We start from the raw sequence: 16213 nt of genomic DNA on the forward strand, positions 1-16213 counted from the left end.
CAGTAGAAGGGTGGTTGCTAGGGACAACAAAACCATCAATCCCTTGAGGGACAAAAGAGAAGAGGACAGGAAGTGGAAGAAAGAAACAAGAAAGTTACAATTTTTTTCCTATAGTGTCTCTATTAAGGAAAATTATAATGGACCATGGCACAAATAAAGGACCACCAGGGAGACAGAAAGAGCAGCATGGGTGGAGGGGGGCAGAGGGATCTGCCTTTGACTCTCAGCTCCCTCTTATCCACGATGGGAACTTGGCAAGTCATTTAATCTCCATAAATCTTAATGCAACATCTGTAAAATGGGGTTTAAAATAACTACTCTCCAGGGTTATTGTGAATATTAAAATGAGACAGAGTGATGAGATGTTCTGGAATTAGTGATAATCATTGCACAACCTTGTGAACACACTAAAAACTACTGCATTGAACTCTTTTAAGGGGCAAAACCTATGGCATTATATTTATATCTCATTAAAATTATATGGGACAACATATATGAAATACCTAGCATTATGCCTGACATACTTTATATATGGTGACACCTATCACTATCTCATTGTTATGTATTATCCATATAATTTTGATGATGATGATGATGAAAGAGATAACAATTATTATATCTCTGACAGAAAATCCTTATATCTTAATAGGAAAAATACGTATCTATGAACACATTAATCAAGAGGAGGGAATGAGCAGGCAGTTTCTGTATACATTTGGCACAGATGGAATTACTAGGCAAGGAGCACATTTGGCATCTACAGGAAGCTTAGGGGACTTAGACAGCTGGGTCACCTTTCCAGAATGAATTACAGCTTTCCCCTTGGGCTCTATCAACATTTCTTTCAGGAGCTTTGGCTATCTGTGGGCCCAGATGGATACTGGAGGATCTTTAACAAATAATAGTAGAAGTGCCAAAAGCCACCAATAGCCCAGCCTGTTGGAAATCATGGTGGCCTTTATGTCACTTACATATTTAATTAAGTACCTATTGGAAGGTTTCAAAATAAGACTGTCATTTGAAAAGAGTTAAGAAAACTTAGAGGCTGACTTAATTTTTAGAAGAACTTTGATTTGACTGGCAAGTTCAAACTCAAAGAAAAAAATCACTGATTTGAAAGTTTTATTAATGTAATTCCTTTTGAAGTCAATGATTTGGGTTTTGTGGATTAATTTTTTCCCTTCGCTTGTTTATATAAGCCAGATTAAAATTTTTTTCTCTGCTCTTGGGCAGGTCCCATCTGGCAATTTACAGATAGGCTGATCCATCTGCAAAGCAGATTGGTTAGTGCATATGGGATATAATGCAAGAAAGCAGGAGTGTAGGTTTTGGATGGTCAGGGACTAGAAACATATGGGTTTTATTTAACAATATTTCCAAGTCTGGGTCCAAGTTGTGGATGTTTTGTTGGTGTGGGTGGTGAGGGGAGAAGGGAAAGCTAGCCATCATTTAATGTGCCATAGTTGGCAGTAGTTAATAGTATGAATATTATAAAAACTAGACATTCTATTTTTAATGGAAAAAAATAAACTTGGTTCAAAGATTCTATTTGGTTATTACCTCATTTTCACACACAATGCTGCCAAATTACGTTATTAGAATGATCAGCAACACCTAATGGATGTTTTGAATGTTCACATTTTCTAATAAAATTCAGGTTGTGTGCTTTTTATAATGGCTGTTCTCCAAGGGACCATATTCTCAGGGCAATGTAAATGCCACTTGCAAATTTGTAAAGATGATGGTAGCACTGGTAAGTGTTCAAAGTTGCTCAAAGTTCTAAGTTCAGGATGACTGAAGAGGGTGTTAAATCCAGTACTGTAAGAAAAGTGAATTTATATTGTTCCCTTTGTCAAACTCAACAGATAAGCTCTGTTCATGTTAGAGTTGTCTATAGTCCTACTTCTTCCCCATACCTGGGAGGAGGTTTGGGGATGATTAATGGGTGGGAACCATTACTCCCTCCCTTTACAGTCCCATCATTTATGAAAAGGGGAGTTAAAATGGCTAGGGAGTGACTCCCTTCTGGAAGCCTGTTCTCAGGAGACTCTAGCCACCCACCCCACCCCAATTAATCTCTTCATAACCTATTTGTCCTCTAAGGTCCTGCTCTAGTCTCATGCTCTTATCAGTTACTCCTACTATGGAAAACTGATTTCTGGATATACATGTAGATGAATATATACTCTCTATTGAATAAAACTCTATACAAGAAAGGATAGAGACAAAGTAAACATTAATCTCATTCTCAAGAATCTCATGGCCAGGAAGGAAGAGTAATAATAATAATAACAGCAATACCATCAAAAATAGCAGTTGTAGGGTAGTGGTGATGATGACTATTGAGCATTTAATGTTTGCTAAGTGTCTTACACACTCAACCTCATTTAATTCTCACAATAAATTTTAATTTACCCATTTACTCATTTAATGAAACAAATCAGACCACATTTGCCTCTGAGGGCAAAGGAGATTAGAAACTTGGTCTGTATATGTAGGTGGAGAATAAAGGAATGGTATCCTGGACCAGAAGAAAGTCCCCCCCCCCTTTTATTTTAAATAAAAGAGAAAGAGAGAGAAAAGCCATTTCAAATGCTGATGGCAGGTCAAGAGAGATGAAGGCTGAGAAATAATTGGAATTATTAGTATTTTGTGGTACTGGGGATAGAATCCAGGGGAACTTTACCCTGAGCTCTATCCTCAGCCTTTTATTTTTAACTTATTTTTTGTTTAATTATATTATTATTATTATTTTTGAAGTACTGAGGATTGAACCCATATGTGCTCTGCCACTGAGCTTTATCCCCAACCCTTTTTATTTTTATTTTTATTTCAAGACAAAGTCTCACTAAGTTGGCTTCAAACTTGTGATCCTCCTACCTCAGTCTCCCAAGTCATTGGGATCACAAGCCTGTACCAGTGTGCCCAGCTGATCACTGGAATCATGTTACTGGTAGCATTTATAAGAAATGGTGGCAATGAAAGCCTGTCTAGAACAGGTTCAAAAGAGAAAAGGAAAGCATAAATTTTGAGTATAAACAAGTACTTTAAGGAATTACACTATAAGGGGAGCAGAGAAAAGAGAAAAGGAATGGTTAATGGTAGAAGAAAGTTAAGATTTGATAATAGTAATACACAAAAATCAGTGGAGTACTTACTTTGTGCTCTATATATGTTAGCCTGTTTAATTATCAAAACAATTCTGTGAGATAGGTACCATTACTTCCAAGCTGCAGATGAAGAAACTGAAGCTCATATTGATTAAACCATTTGTCTAGTGCAGAGTTTCTTAACCTTGGCACTACTGACATGTGGGGGCTGTCCTTGCATTGTGGAATGTTTAGCAACATCCCTGTACTCTACCCACTAGATGCCAGAAGCACCCCACCACTTGTGACAATCAGAAATGTTTCCAAACATGGCTAAATATTCCCTGGGGGACAAAAATACTTGTTTTATTTTAAGTTGTAGATGGACAAAATACCTTTATTTTGCTTATTTATTTTTATGTGATGCTGAGGATGGAACCCAGTGCCTCACATGTGCTAGCAAGTGCTCTACCACTGAGCTACAACCACAGCCTCACAACATTACTTGTTGTTGAGAACTGCTGAGTAAAGAGCACACATGTTGTGTATGATAGATCCACAGTTTAAAAGAAAGATTGGTCTGACTCCAAAATAATGCTCTCAACCATTGGACTCATTTATACTACCAAGACAGCATATTTCCCTACCCTGGTTTGGGTACCTATGAGCCCATGGAAAGTGGGAAGAATATGTGGCCACTAGAGTGAGGGCAAGTTATATTGAAAGATTATTTTACCATACTTCGAATAGGCATTCATGCTCATGAGTTACCTGGTTTAGCTAACTTGCATATTGTCTCTCAAGTTTTCTCTTTTGTCTTCTCTTCTCTTTCTCTCTCAGTGTTCCCCAGTCTCAACACACACACACACACACACACACACACACACACACACACACCTGGTCTTCATAACCAAGAAAAAAGATTTTTAAAAATTTTTTTGTTGGTTCATATTAGTTATAATAACATTAGGAATTATTTTGACATAAGTGTAAATTCATGGAGTATAGTTTGCTCCAATTAAGTCCGCAGTACTTAACCCTTGCCATCCCCCTCCCCCTCCCCCTCCCCCTCCCCCTCCCCTGTTTCCTGTCTTCTACTCTACTGATCTAATTATTATTTTTTCTAAGAATATTTTTATTTATTTATTATTTTTATTTGTTCTTTTTAAATATACATAACAGTAGAGTGCATTTTGACATATTACACATATAAGGAGTATAATGTGATTTTTCTATTTATTTAAGCACTCTCCAAAGTTTAAGTCTCATCTCTACTGTGGGTTTCCTTTTCCCTATATGTAGGATGAAGGAGTTAAACTACATGATCACAAAGGTGATTTTCTGGCTCTAACATTTGTCCTGTGATACTAAGTGCCCTCCCTTTTTATGAGGTAAACATTTGGTGGGGAGCAAGGGACAGTTGAGGACTTCCAGTTCTGAAGCTGGGGCAAAATTCCCAGGCTGTGTTTGTTTCTGTGTTATGTCTGCTTCTTTCCATCTGGCTTATCCTACCACTAAGTGCCAAGGGTCACTCTGGTTTGGGTCATGGGGCAGCAGGTCCACCAAGTCAGTGGTTCAAGGCTACCCTGGGAATATCGTGGCTCCTACTTACTCAGCTGCCAGAGCCCTCTACCTCAGCAGCATTGCCTGACCCTAAAGGATCACCTGGAGCCTGCTGTGGGGCATATTGCATGTGGAAACAGGCACTGTTCTCAGGGCTCCCAAGGGTTGGGGATTTCTTGGAGGCGATGCAAAGAGTTCATGTTGACCTCAGGGTGGGATTGGGTTCTTCTCAGGAATCTGGGAAACTTGCATGGAGGCCCTGTGGGGGCTGATCAAACTGTGGAATTGGTTGGGAGTTCTTGTCATTAGACTGTACATGGGGAAGAAGGGCCCTGGTGCCTCATTTTATGGGGGATGGGGTATGAGTGAGGAGACAGGTGTCCTTCCTGCTCTCAGAGCTCAAGCTTGGTTTGGACTTGATTTAAAAGGCGAAACTCAGTGAGAAGTTAATTTCTTATTGTAGTGAAAGGAACTGGAGCCATGGGCCCCATTTCTGATAATGAATTGTACCAGGTCACTAAACTCCTTGTCACATGCCTCAAAAACTAGTTCATGTTAGGCACTGTGGAACTCTGCTCAGCCTCTCTCTGTTTCTTATCTGTGCCTTTGTGGTACATTTGTATTTAAAGAAAGAAGCTTGTGGGTTGTGTGGAGGTCAATATTAATATCTAGGTGGTATACAGTAAAATGCATTTTTTAGTGTGTGGAGTGCCTGCATGGGTTTTAAGAACAACAAATGTTGTTTTACATATGTGTAGCTTTTTCTTTATATATAGCCTCAGTTAATCATTCTTCAACTGAATTGCAAAGGCCATGTTTAACCCCTGGCTCTCATCCCTTCTTAAGCTTTGTGAAGTTTAAGACTGTTCTTAGAGCAAAGGGCTCCTCTCTGGGGAGCCTGTTTAGACCTGTCTCTTCCTTTTGTTTGCTTTCTTTTTGTCTCTCTCTGGGGAAACCTGGCTGCTGAACCCTGGTTACCCCTCATTCTGCTTAGGGCCCCACAGCATGTTTCTCCACAGCTCCTTCACTCATAGCTTTATTGGCATTCCCCCAGCAACATGTGAAGGGGGCAGTAATCACTGATTCGTGTCAGGTCTATGAGGGAACCCAACTAAAGCAGTGGAATGCCAAGTCACTACAATTACTTCAACTAGCAAAGACATGTACAGGGACAGAGACCATGATTTCTTTGATATGGATGATAACTAAACATATACATTAATCTCCCTGAGGGTGGAAAAAATGAACATTTCTTCTTCTCATTGGGTTTTCAAAAATTAACGAGTAAAACTATACTTATTTTAGCTGAGGATAAAAGGTATAAAAGATGCCACTGCAAAGCCAAGTGCCTTGCTCAGTCCACAGTATGAGCCTGCCACGCTCATAGCTAGTAATTCAGAGTAAGGGCATAATTCCAAGGCATCTGGCAGATTTTCCACTGGCCAAGCTTTAAAAATCTGTCTTTTATAAAACAATGACAGCCTTCGTTCATGATGTCTCAAACCCTACCTTTTATTCAAAATCCCCACAACAAAATTTGTTGAATAGGAAATATATGCTCTTTCAGAAATCACTGAGTTGGTCTTTCTCCCTATAGTAACTGCTACAGGAGTTCTTAGTGTTATACAGAGAAAGAAATCTCACAGTCCTACCTCTGGAATCAAGTTGGGGTTGTCTCAGTGATGCAGGGTTTAGGAATGGATTCACCTCAAGTGAGATCAGTAGGGAATAACCATTGAAAACTTGAGTTTCTAAGGAGTTAAAGGAATGTCAGGGAAAGAAACCAGCACTGTCTTCCAGAAAAGTTTTAAAAATTCATCTAAAATGAAGACAAACCCCATCACCAAATCACGAGTCTGGGTGAATATGTTTGTATGTTCCAAAATAGAATCATTTGTAGAAACACAGCATCAGAGGAGCAGAAAATGCAAACTTTCCATTCTGTTGTGCTAGGGGATTTTGGACATTCCATTTAACCTCTAAAAATAGGAATAAGAATGTGGTGCACATCTGAAATCCTAGCAACTTAGGAAGCTGAGGCAGGAGAATCTCATGTTCAAGCCAGTCTCAGTAACTTAGTGAGACCCTCACCAACTTTGTGATCCTTTGTTTCAAAATAAAAAAAAAATAAAAAGTGTGGGGATATAGGTCAGTGGTACAGCATCCATGCGTTCAACTCCCAGCATTATCATTATTATCATCATAAAGAAAAAATTAAAAAATGGGCTGGAGATGTAGCTCAGTGATAAAGAGCCCCTGGGTTCAATTTGCAGTACTGAAAACAAATAAAATAAATATAGGAAGACCCTAGTATCTGCCTTTCTCTCACTTCAATCCATCCTGTATAACTCCCATCAAATTAATCTTTCTAAGGAAACATTTTTGTCATAATATTTTTAAAAGAGTTGGCTTCATCATTCCAGACCATACCAATCTCTCTGTTTGAGGTCTTTTGCTCTGCCATTCAAATTTTTAATCAGATGCAGTGCCAGGTAGTTAAACACTAGTGTGTGTATGTGTGTGTGTGTGTGTGTATACTCTCCTTGGAAAGAGCCTGGTGCTTGCAATATGTTGGCAATCCCCACAGTTCCTGCACTGACATTTAGCCCCCCAAGGGCTTTCTTAAATATTTGTCTAGTGAGCTTGAACCTCACACAACACAATGAAGAAAAATAAAATACAGAATATGGTCTATGACCTCCACCTCTCTAGATTTTTAAGTGGAGGTAGTCATTAAATAATTGGCCATGTGCCATATGTGTTAAAATAAAAGCCCTTTTGAAAAGATGACAGTGAAGCAAATTTCTGCAAAGCAATGCAGATTTCCCATTGACTTCTACTAGCTTGTAAGAGAGATGCTATGCAATTAATTTTGTTAAACATTCTTGGAAGACTTCCATCAATGCAAGTTTTTTCCAAATTAGACACCAGATGACTTCCCTGACATATATTTGGTAATCTCATCTCCACACTCTTCTAACTCCACTGTGGTGAACTTCCATATAGTGAGTGGCCTATATAAAGGGACAGACCTGCCTTAGAGCTATAAAAACTTGACATGATTCCTCACAAACCTTGCCATTTCAGATGAAAACCAGGCTTTTCTTAAGCATAGAGTTCATCTCTTTAACCTTTAAAAGACAGAAATATTAGAAAAACATTTTAAAACTCAGACAAAGATATAAACAGATCCTATACATGCAGTCAGGAGTTATTACTCACTGGGGAAGAAGAATAAAGGCAATTGATTTGATGATATCTGGTCTATGTCTTAGCACATTTTCTCCACTGAGTAAGTATTCCTCCATTCACAACAATGCAGCCACATTGAGTAATGCAGGAGCTGCGTTGATTATAGCCATGGGTTTAAGAGGCCATTTGACATGGTGAGAAGAATACTGAACAGGGAGACGGAATACTTGGTTCACATCCTCATTATGCCACTTACAAGAGACCTTAGGAAAGTCTCAAACTTTCCAAAACTTTCTTCTGAGCCTTTTCATATTGAAAGTGAGGGAAAGATCACTTATAGTCATGCCTCAAAGGTCTTTTATAACCCATGATGCGACATTTGGGGGCTGAATCCAACCTCCTAGGCTTATGACTGCATGATTTTAAAAGTTCTTTTGCTATTTATTATTATTAGCTAATATCTCAAGGCACAATACATACTTATAGCAAAATCTTTTGTTATGAAGAATGACTACAAGTCCATATTCCTGGTAGTCTCCTTAATTATTCTTGCATTACTTTTTGTGATTTCTCTTCATGTGTAATTAGATTGTCATTACTTTTACTTCATAATGAGGCTGATGAAAAAAATTATTCTATGGATAGAAGTGTGAGCTTTGGCACTTTCATGTACTTAGATTTTTAGTATTACATTCGATACATGGCTTATTCTTTTCAAATCACACTTCAGTGTCAGGAGCCTCAGTAGCAGCAATAGAGAAGCCACAGCAAGTGAGTTATGTCTGAGGCAGCTGACAAAGCAGCACTTGAAAGATAAGACATTGTCAAACATCACCCTTCATATCTCACTGAAACAGTAGAAAGCATGATAAGATACTCTACAGGCTAGGACCATCATGAGACAGTAACACTGTGTCTGACTTAGATCATGAGAGCAAGCGGATCCTTTGAGATCACATAATCCAAAGCCCTCATTTTACTTAGGGCTAAACTGAGAGCTCAAGAGAGGAAAACACCAGCCTGAAGTCATCCAGTTGGCAAAGCTCAGTCATGATACTTAGATCTCTGGAGAGATAGAGCAGTGTTCTTGACCCCACAGCTATGTATTTATCTTCTCCTCCAGGTCCTTGGCTTCTCTTTAGCAGAAGCCTCCATCACTAGTGTGGAAAACATACTCCATAAATCCCTTAATGTTCCAATATTATCAAATAAATGATTAATATCATCTATGAACATCTGTTGGGCTATGATTATATCTTGATGCACAGACACCAACTTTTTAACATTATCATCAATTATCCTGGACATAGATAATCATATTTAAATATATAGGGACACTTGATTTTCTACCTCCCTCCCTTACTGCCACCCAGTGGCTGCTTCCCTGTTCAGACACTTCTTACCAACTTTCCTCATTCCTCCACAATGAAAAGGAACAAGGGAGACACAAGAACATCAATTTTGCAAAAGTTTAAGAGGCTTTAAGCAAAATGTTTGGTGTCCAGGAGAATGAAATCAGTATCTGAATGAAAGTTAGGGTTACCTTTGACCCACAATTATTCACGAATGTCCTTATCTTGAAGGAAGAATGAATTGCTGGTAGTAAAATAAAAACTTTTTGCCAAATCCCTTGCATTGGCAGCTACAGAGTAAGAAGTGATTGGGCAAAAGTAGAGGTCATAGTAAAAGGAACTCAGAGCAGTTAGGGAGAGCAGATTCCCAAAGCAAGCTATAGGAACCAGGGTGTGGAATAAAAATTGTGAGAAAATGACTACCTTGGCCCTTTGCCTTCTTTCAGCAGCTTTGAGTCCTCCTAGGCAGGAGACATCTATTGGCTTTATAGTGATCTAAGAAGCAACCCAGGATATGAAGGGTAGAGCGGCAACCACGCCCATGTAAAGTAGTTCAGTCAGTTAGTTAGTCTTTCATGGAATAGTGTGGAGTGCACACTGTCCATGCAGAGACCAAGAAGACCCAGTTTCTGCCTTTTAGTTGTTCATGAGATAGTGGAAAGCACACAAGTGAACAGTTTACTGCATGAGCAGAATGATAAGACAAGATAACCTTGGCCTTGGAAATCATGGCAAAGAGAAGTTTGTGTCTGGCTTTAAGGCATTCATAAAAGAAAGCAAGTTAGCAGGAAAAGGGTGGCATTGGACATATACGCACAGTACACATGGAGTGAATAACAGGTATAAAATCTGCAACATGTCAAATGACATGCCAGGTTCTGAGAACTGGAAATAGTTTAGTGCACGTGTGTGTGTGTGTATGTGTGTGTGTTTGCTTTTTTTCTTAAAAAAACTTTTTTTGTCTTGTTTTGTTCTCTGTAGGGGAAGAGGGTTTCTAGTGATGAGAGGTAATGTTGAAGATGTGGTCAAGAGACAGGTCATGGAAGATTCTAATCTTACTAGAGTTAAGATTTCATTGTGGACCTGGGGTTGTAGCTCAGTGTTAGAGCATTGCCTAGCATGTGTGAAGCACTGGGTTTGATCCCCAGCACCACATAAAAATAAATAAATAAAATAAATGTATTGTGTTCATTTATAACTAAAAACATTAAAAAATATATTTCATTGTGTAATCTATGGGGAGCCATTAAAGGATTTTAAGCAAGACTTTCATAATAATATTTTTGTTTTAGAAAGATTAAGGCAAAAGAATGGGAAATGGGTGGGAGAGAATGAGATTAGAGGCTGGGAGATCTGGCTGGAAGCTATCACAGTAATCCAAGCAAGAAATGATATAGACTGGGTTGGAGGAATGAGAATGGAAAAATTGGATGGATTTGAGCTTGATTTAAAGACAAATGGAAAGGACTTGATGATGGTCTGGAGGTGATAGTGAAGAAGGGAAGAACAACTACATTTTCTGGCTTCAGTAACTGAGTACCTGGTGGTGCCTTTTGCTGTGATGGGGGAGACACATGTAGGACTTGGGGGCAAACATGTATGAAGGGGCTTGATGATGGAGTTGTGAGCAAGGCATGTTTGTGGTGCTGGTAAAAATACAAGTAGAGATATCCAGCAAGAAATGGACAATGTTGACCTGAAGTTAAGAATGTAGGTCAAGGGCTGGGGTTGTGGCTCAGTGGCAGAGCACTTGCGTAGCACGTGTGAGGCCCTGGGTTCAATCCTCAGCAAGACATAAAAATAAATAAATAAAATAAAGATTTGTGTCCAACTAAAAAATAAATACATAAAAATAGAACATAGGTCAAGCTAAAGCTTGAGATTCAGGAAACCACCTATGACTGGCCAACAATAAGTACTGGGATGAGGACAGACCCCTGGGGGATCCCAATCAAAGTATGAAAAGAATTAGAAAACATTATTATGAAATCCAAGGGAACAGAGAGTTTCAGGAGAGAAGGAGGTGTCTTGTGCAGCAGGAAGCTCAAGGAAGACAGAAGACAGAATGGAAATGTCCACTGGGTTTGGCAACAAGTTGTTTAATGGTGACCAGTGTCAAAATTGAGGCAAACTTACAGAGAGATGAGTAGTACATGGGCAATGAAGGCATCAAGCTCATTTTCAGGCAGTTGTAGAAAGGCCCAGGCACCAGAGCAGGTCTTGGGCAACATGAGCTTTAGCTTTGAAGAAGTAGAGAATAAGGACATAGGTGTGTGTCATAAAGTGATTGGTCAGGGCAGGAGTGTGAGTGTGTGTGTGTGTGTGTGAGTGTGTGTGTACGGGACAAATGGAGGAGGAAAAGATGTACTCAGCAATTGCTTAATTCAGGAGAAAATGAAAAGACCTCTTGGTATCCATGGCATCAGTCAGTAATATAAGGAACACCAGCTGTTTTCAGGAGGAGAACAAATTGAAGAACTAGTGGTTAGTTCAACTGGGCTCTGGAATTCATGGGAAACACATTTTGTGGTAGAGAAGTGGGAGGCTGCAGGCAGAAGATAAGGAATTAAGAAACTTGGCCTTAATTTCACATGAAATTCTAGTCTCATATGCTCTCAAGCAAGGACATGGATTCTCAAGCCATAGAATGGGACAAATAGTCCTTATCTAATGGAGAATATAACATTCCCTATTTTTTTTTTTTAAATTCTAGCACTGCTAGATTATGTGTGTTAATGCTACTTCAGATGCTCTGGATAATGAAGACTTTACCATGTTGTATATATATATATATATATATATATATATATATATATATATATATATATATAAACCAGAACACTGCTAAAACAGGAAAAACTGAATATTGAGGAAAACTGGGTTCAGAACAAAAGATACATCCTCCTTTCCTCCCTTCCTCAACTTCAGAGAAATACACACTGATGGAGTGTAATGCAGAGTTAGCTTTCAGATCCAGTAGGTGAAAAAGGGAAGAATTACAATGTCAACCTAAAATGTTCTGTTCGATCAAAGAACAGGGAAGAAATACCAGACAAGAGAGCAGCTCAAAAGAATGATTCTTTCAGATAAAACCTATGTCCACGAAAGAAAGAAAACTGAAAGTCAAATATTAAATCCAAATCTGAATGTCCAAGAGAGAAAACCCTTTATTTAATTCTAGGAGGTATATCATCTTTTAAAGTTGCCATTCTCTTAAAGTAAGCTAAATAAGATTTAACTAACAGTCTGGTGACATTGGGCAAGTCACTTATCCATTTATTTGTTGCATATAGATAGTATATAGCCCCTGAAAGGTGCACTGTGAGGCTTTGGAAAGTGAAAACTAGTGTACCAACATCAGGCAAGAGCTTTACCAGGCAGGACATATTTTGGAGAAATCAGTTTGAGAAAGATTCAATCAAAATGGTTTGAATTGCAGCTTGCTGGAGTGCTAGGTGTTGTGTAAATGTCCCAGTCAGTTCAAGAGGACTTTGGCAAAGGAAAAGTACATACTGCCCAGCAAGCTATGTGCTTGATGTCTCCCTAAGGCAGGAGACAGGCCTGCCAAGGGCTTCAGCATTGCTCAGGAGTGACCCAACCTTTTGTTCCTCTCCCAGCTTGAGAAGAACAGCTTGAAATCCAATGGGGCCCTCTGTTCAGCTAAGGAAAACAGTCTCAAATCTTTCTAACAACTGCACAAAGGGGTACAGAGGGGCAGTTCTGCAGGGTCAATAGTGCTGTGGCTAGTTTAAACACTACCAATTGGCCCTGGGAACGTAGGAGGGAAAGGAAGATGACTAAATGGGATCTGGCATCATGCAACATGTTCACATTTTGCCCATGAACACCAGCCCCCTTATCTATTTGGAAAACAAGACAGATATTCTTGCTCTTGATTCATAAAATACAAATTGGCGTGGTTTGATAACCTTGACAAATGTTCTCAGAAACTTCAGACTTCACAAATAAACTTTTAGGAACATGTTTAATCGCATAGAGGTTGTCTTTTAAATTCTAAAGGAAAACATTCTGAACAGCAATCTTCCATTTTCCTCCACCTCCTACCCCTTCAGCCACTTATCTCTTTCCAAAAGAGAAGCTAGACTTGGGCTCCAGATGTTTGGAACCCAATTGGGGGCTCTTCATGGAGTAAATCTACTGCTCTCCATCTTCAAAAATCCAAATCGCAGCCTGGGGTTAAACAATGAGGTCATTATAAGACATGTTTGCCTGATGTAGTACTGATCTGTGGTTCAGATATAGATTTTCTATTTTTAATGGACCCCCAAATCAAAGAACAGTTCAGAGCTTCTTCTGAGTTTCCTGGTTGTTGGGTCTGATTAGCCATCTCTCTTGCCATAAGACATCAGGAAATGTTCCTTTGTGTCAAATCTCAAATTGCATCTGCTTCCACTTGGATCATTTTTATTTGCTCTATCTTTGCAGAGCTAAAGCCAAAAGGAATCTTCATGTAGGACAGTAGTTAAAGGATTTGTCCAGTGAATTCACAGAAGAAATACCCACTTCCAATGAAGATGTGAAAAGATGCTTAAACTTACGTACAGTCAGAGAATGGGATGATTTTCATTCATCATATTTGCAAAATATCAAGTGTTGGCAAGGGTAAAGAAACATGGGCACTCATTTACAATGCTAATGGGTATATGAATTGGAACATACTTTGTGGGGCCATTTGCCAGTAGCTTTGAAAGTTAAAAATGCTTGTTTTATTATTCTGATCCTTATTATCAACTCAGAGATGAGTATAAGAAGTCCTGTTCAAATATTTCCACTATAACATTGATATTTTATAAAATAATAAAAATTCAGGAACAACTTGAGTGCCTAGTAAAAGGGGGATGGCTGAATTAAACTATGGGATAGAAGAAAAGATTTTAAAGACATAGTAAGTGGGAAAAAAAAGGCCCAGAACACACACACACACACACACAACTCACATGATTCTATTTTGGAAATAAAACCATATAAATACCTTCATTTTCTGGTTTTATTTCCAAAGTAGAATAATAAATGACATTATATAAATGATATATGGCATTTCACTTTGTACTGCTTACATGCTAAGAATGCATTTGTAAGTAGAACAAATAAAAAATAAGAATAAAAAAGAATGCATTTGTATATTTATTATATTTGTATATTTATTTATTTTTCCTGGTTGTAGATCAGAGTCAAAGGCATGAGCCTTGGTGGCTACAGTGAACATTGCTTCCCTTGGGGGCAGTAGTGGGTAAGTGAGTGAAGTAAACAGGTGAGAAATCAAAGGACCCAGGTAATAGCCAGGAATCTGTCATCAATTTGCTTTGTGACCCCAGGAAGTCATTTTCCTTCTGAGTCTTTTCTCTGTAAATCAGTGGCAAGATAAGAAGCTCACTAAGATGCCTTCCCTTTTTGATATTTTATGATTCTCTAAGTCTGTGTCTTTAATGTATAATAGGTCTGATCCTTTTTGATGAAGAGGTGGCTTTTTATTCTCTTCCTTCAAATTCTGGCATAGTTTGACATTTCACTGTACTGCAAATGGCAGATAATGAAAGAGAAGGTGGATCGGTCACCATGTTCCCTGTTTGGCTATGTTTTTGAAGGTTCGGTTGACCTATTTATGCTACTACCTTCCTTTGACAGTGGAAGCTCCTTGGCTTTTTTGAGTGTGATGAGAGTGCAAACACAATTCTGAAAGTTGAAAGATATGAATTCTACAGGGTGATCATAAATTATGAATATACATACATATGTTTAATATATTAGACTGCCTTGAATACTTTTTCTATGTTATACTAAAGGATACAACTTTATTCAGTGAAAATCAGAGATGTAATTCATTGGGGGGGCTGAGAATTTACAGGAATTGATGTAAATGTTGTGTCAACATATTGTGTTTGTTGCAATTTATACTACAATTTGTGCATAGTTAATGAATATGTCAAAATGTTTTAAAACATATTTTATGTAGTACTGATAAGCCATTCTCTATGTATTGTTACTTATATTTTGAGACTTTATTGTTACTTATATTTTGAGACTCCTGTACTCCTGATTCTGTCTCTAACAAGTAGGGTTAATTTGGATAACTCACACCTCTGTAGATAATAATTGGACCACCTGTTGCCCAGAGCAGTAGGGAAAAACCAAGTGGATATAAATGAGTTATGAAAATTTGTACATATCTACAAACATTATCACAATCTGCTTGTGCACAATCTGATTGACACTTGGAAATACTCTGATGAAACTGGGGAAACCTTGGCATTAAGTCAATGAAGGAAGACTACTCTTGGTCCCTCAGAGACTTTGACCAATCTTGTTCTATCTGTCATTAGTTAGCAAAACTCCTTCCAGCTGACCCTCCTCACTTTGCTTGTTCCATGAGGTCAGAAGAGTAAATTCTAAGCAATTTAATTCTAAAGAAAACAGAAAGCAGCTCCCCCCACATGACTATTTGTCTTTCAACAATGACATCAGTGACTTACTCTCGCTCCCTTCTCAGGAGAACATTTACAGCTCCCACTGCAGTCTTGGCCCCCGCATGGCTTTCCATAGGAGTTCTTCTCTCCCTGTTAAAAAAACAAAAAAGTTACTATAGCATGTGAACCGAGAAAGAATTGCCCCAGGGAACTTAACCCTTAGCTACACTCCTCCTAACAAAGTAAATTTGAAGTTGACTAAAGATTTCATCTTCTGGTGTCATTATTTGAAAGAAAAACTCATCTTAAACTAGTCTCCCCTTAGGTCAGGTCTATATCTCACCAAATTGCCAGTTTGGTAGCTGCTTTGTGAACTGTGATTCAGACATTGCCTTTTTTGGTAGAAATTCTAGTCACAAAATACAAGAGAATTTTTTTACACAGGGCTGGTGTGAAAACAGGTGTACAGTAACTTATGGGTTTGCATTCACTGAGGGAACAGTAGCTGTAGGAGAGAACCTAGGAGAAATTCAAGTGCTAGACATGTAGTGAAGATGAAAATGGCCACCTTGCACTCTGTTCTCATCTTCCC

The 16213-nt window shown here is 38.6% G+C and overlaps 1 protein-coding gene across 1 annotated transcript in view; it reads right to left on the bottom strand.

Annotated features, from left to right (window-relative positions):
* Positions 1-16213, bottom strand: part of Col4a6 (collagen type IV alpha 6 chain) — a 281018-nt gene that overhangs the window by 134194 nt on the left and 130611 nt on the right. The window contains exon 3 of the mRNA XM_046420854.2: positions 15688-15771. Within this exon, the coding sequence (XP_046276810.1) occupies positions 15688-15771 (84 nt within the window). The remainder of the gene's footprint in view (positions 1-15687; positions 15772-16213) is intronic.

Source organism: Marmota monax, unplaced genomic scaffold (genome assembly GCF_021218885.2).
Source record: "Marmota monax isolate L192 unplaced genomic scaffold, Marmota_monax_Labrador192_F-V1.1 WCK01_AAM20220418_F8-fsc00050, whole genome shotgun sequence".
Classification (NCBI taxonomy): domain Eukaryota; kingdom Metazoa; phylum Chordata; class Mammalia; order Rodentia; family Sciuridae; genus Marmota; species Marmota monax.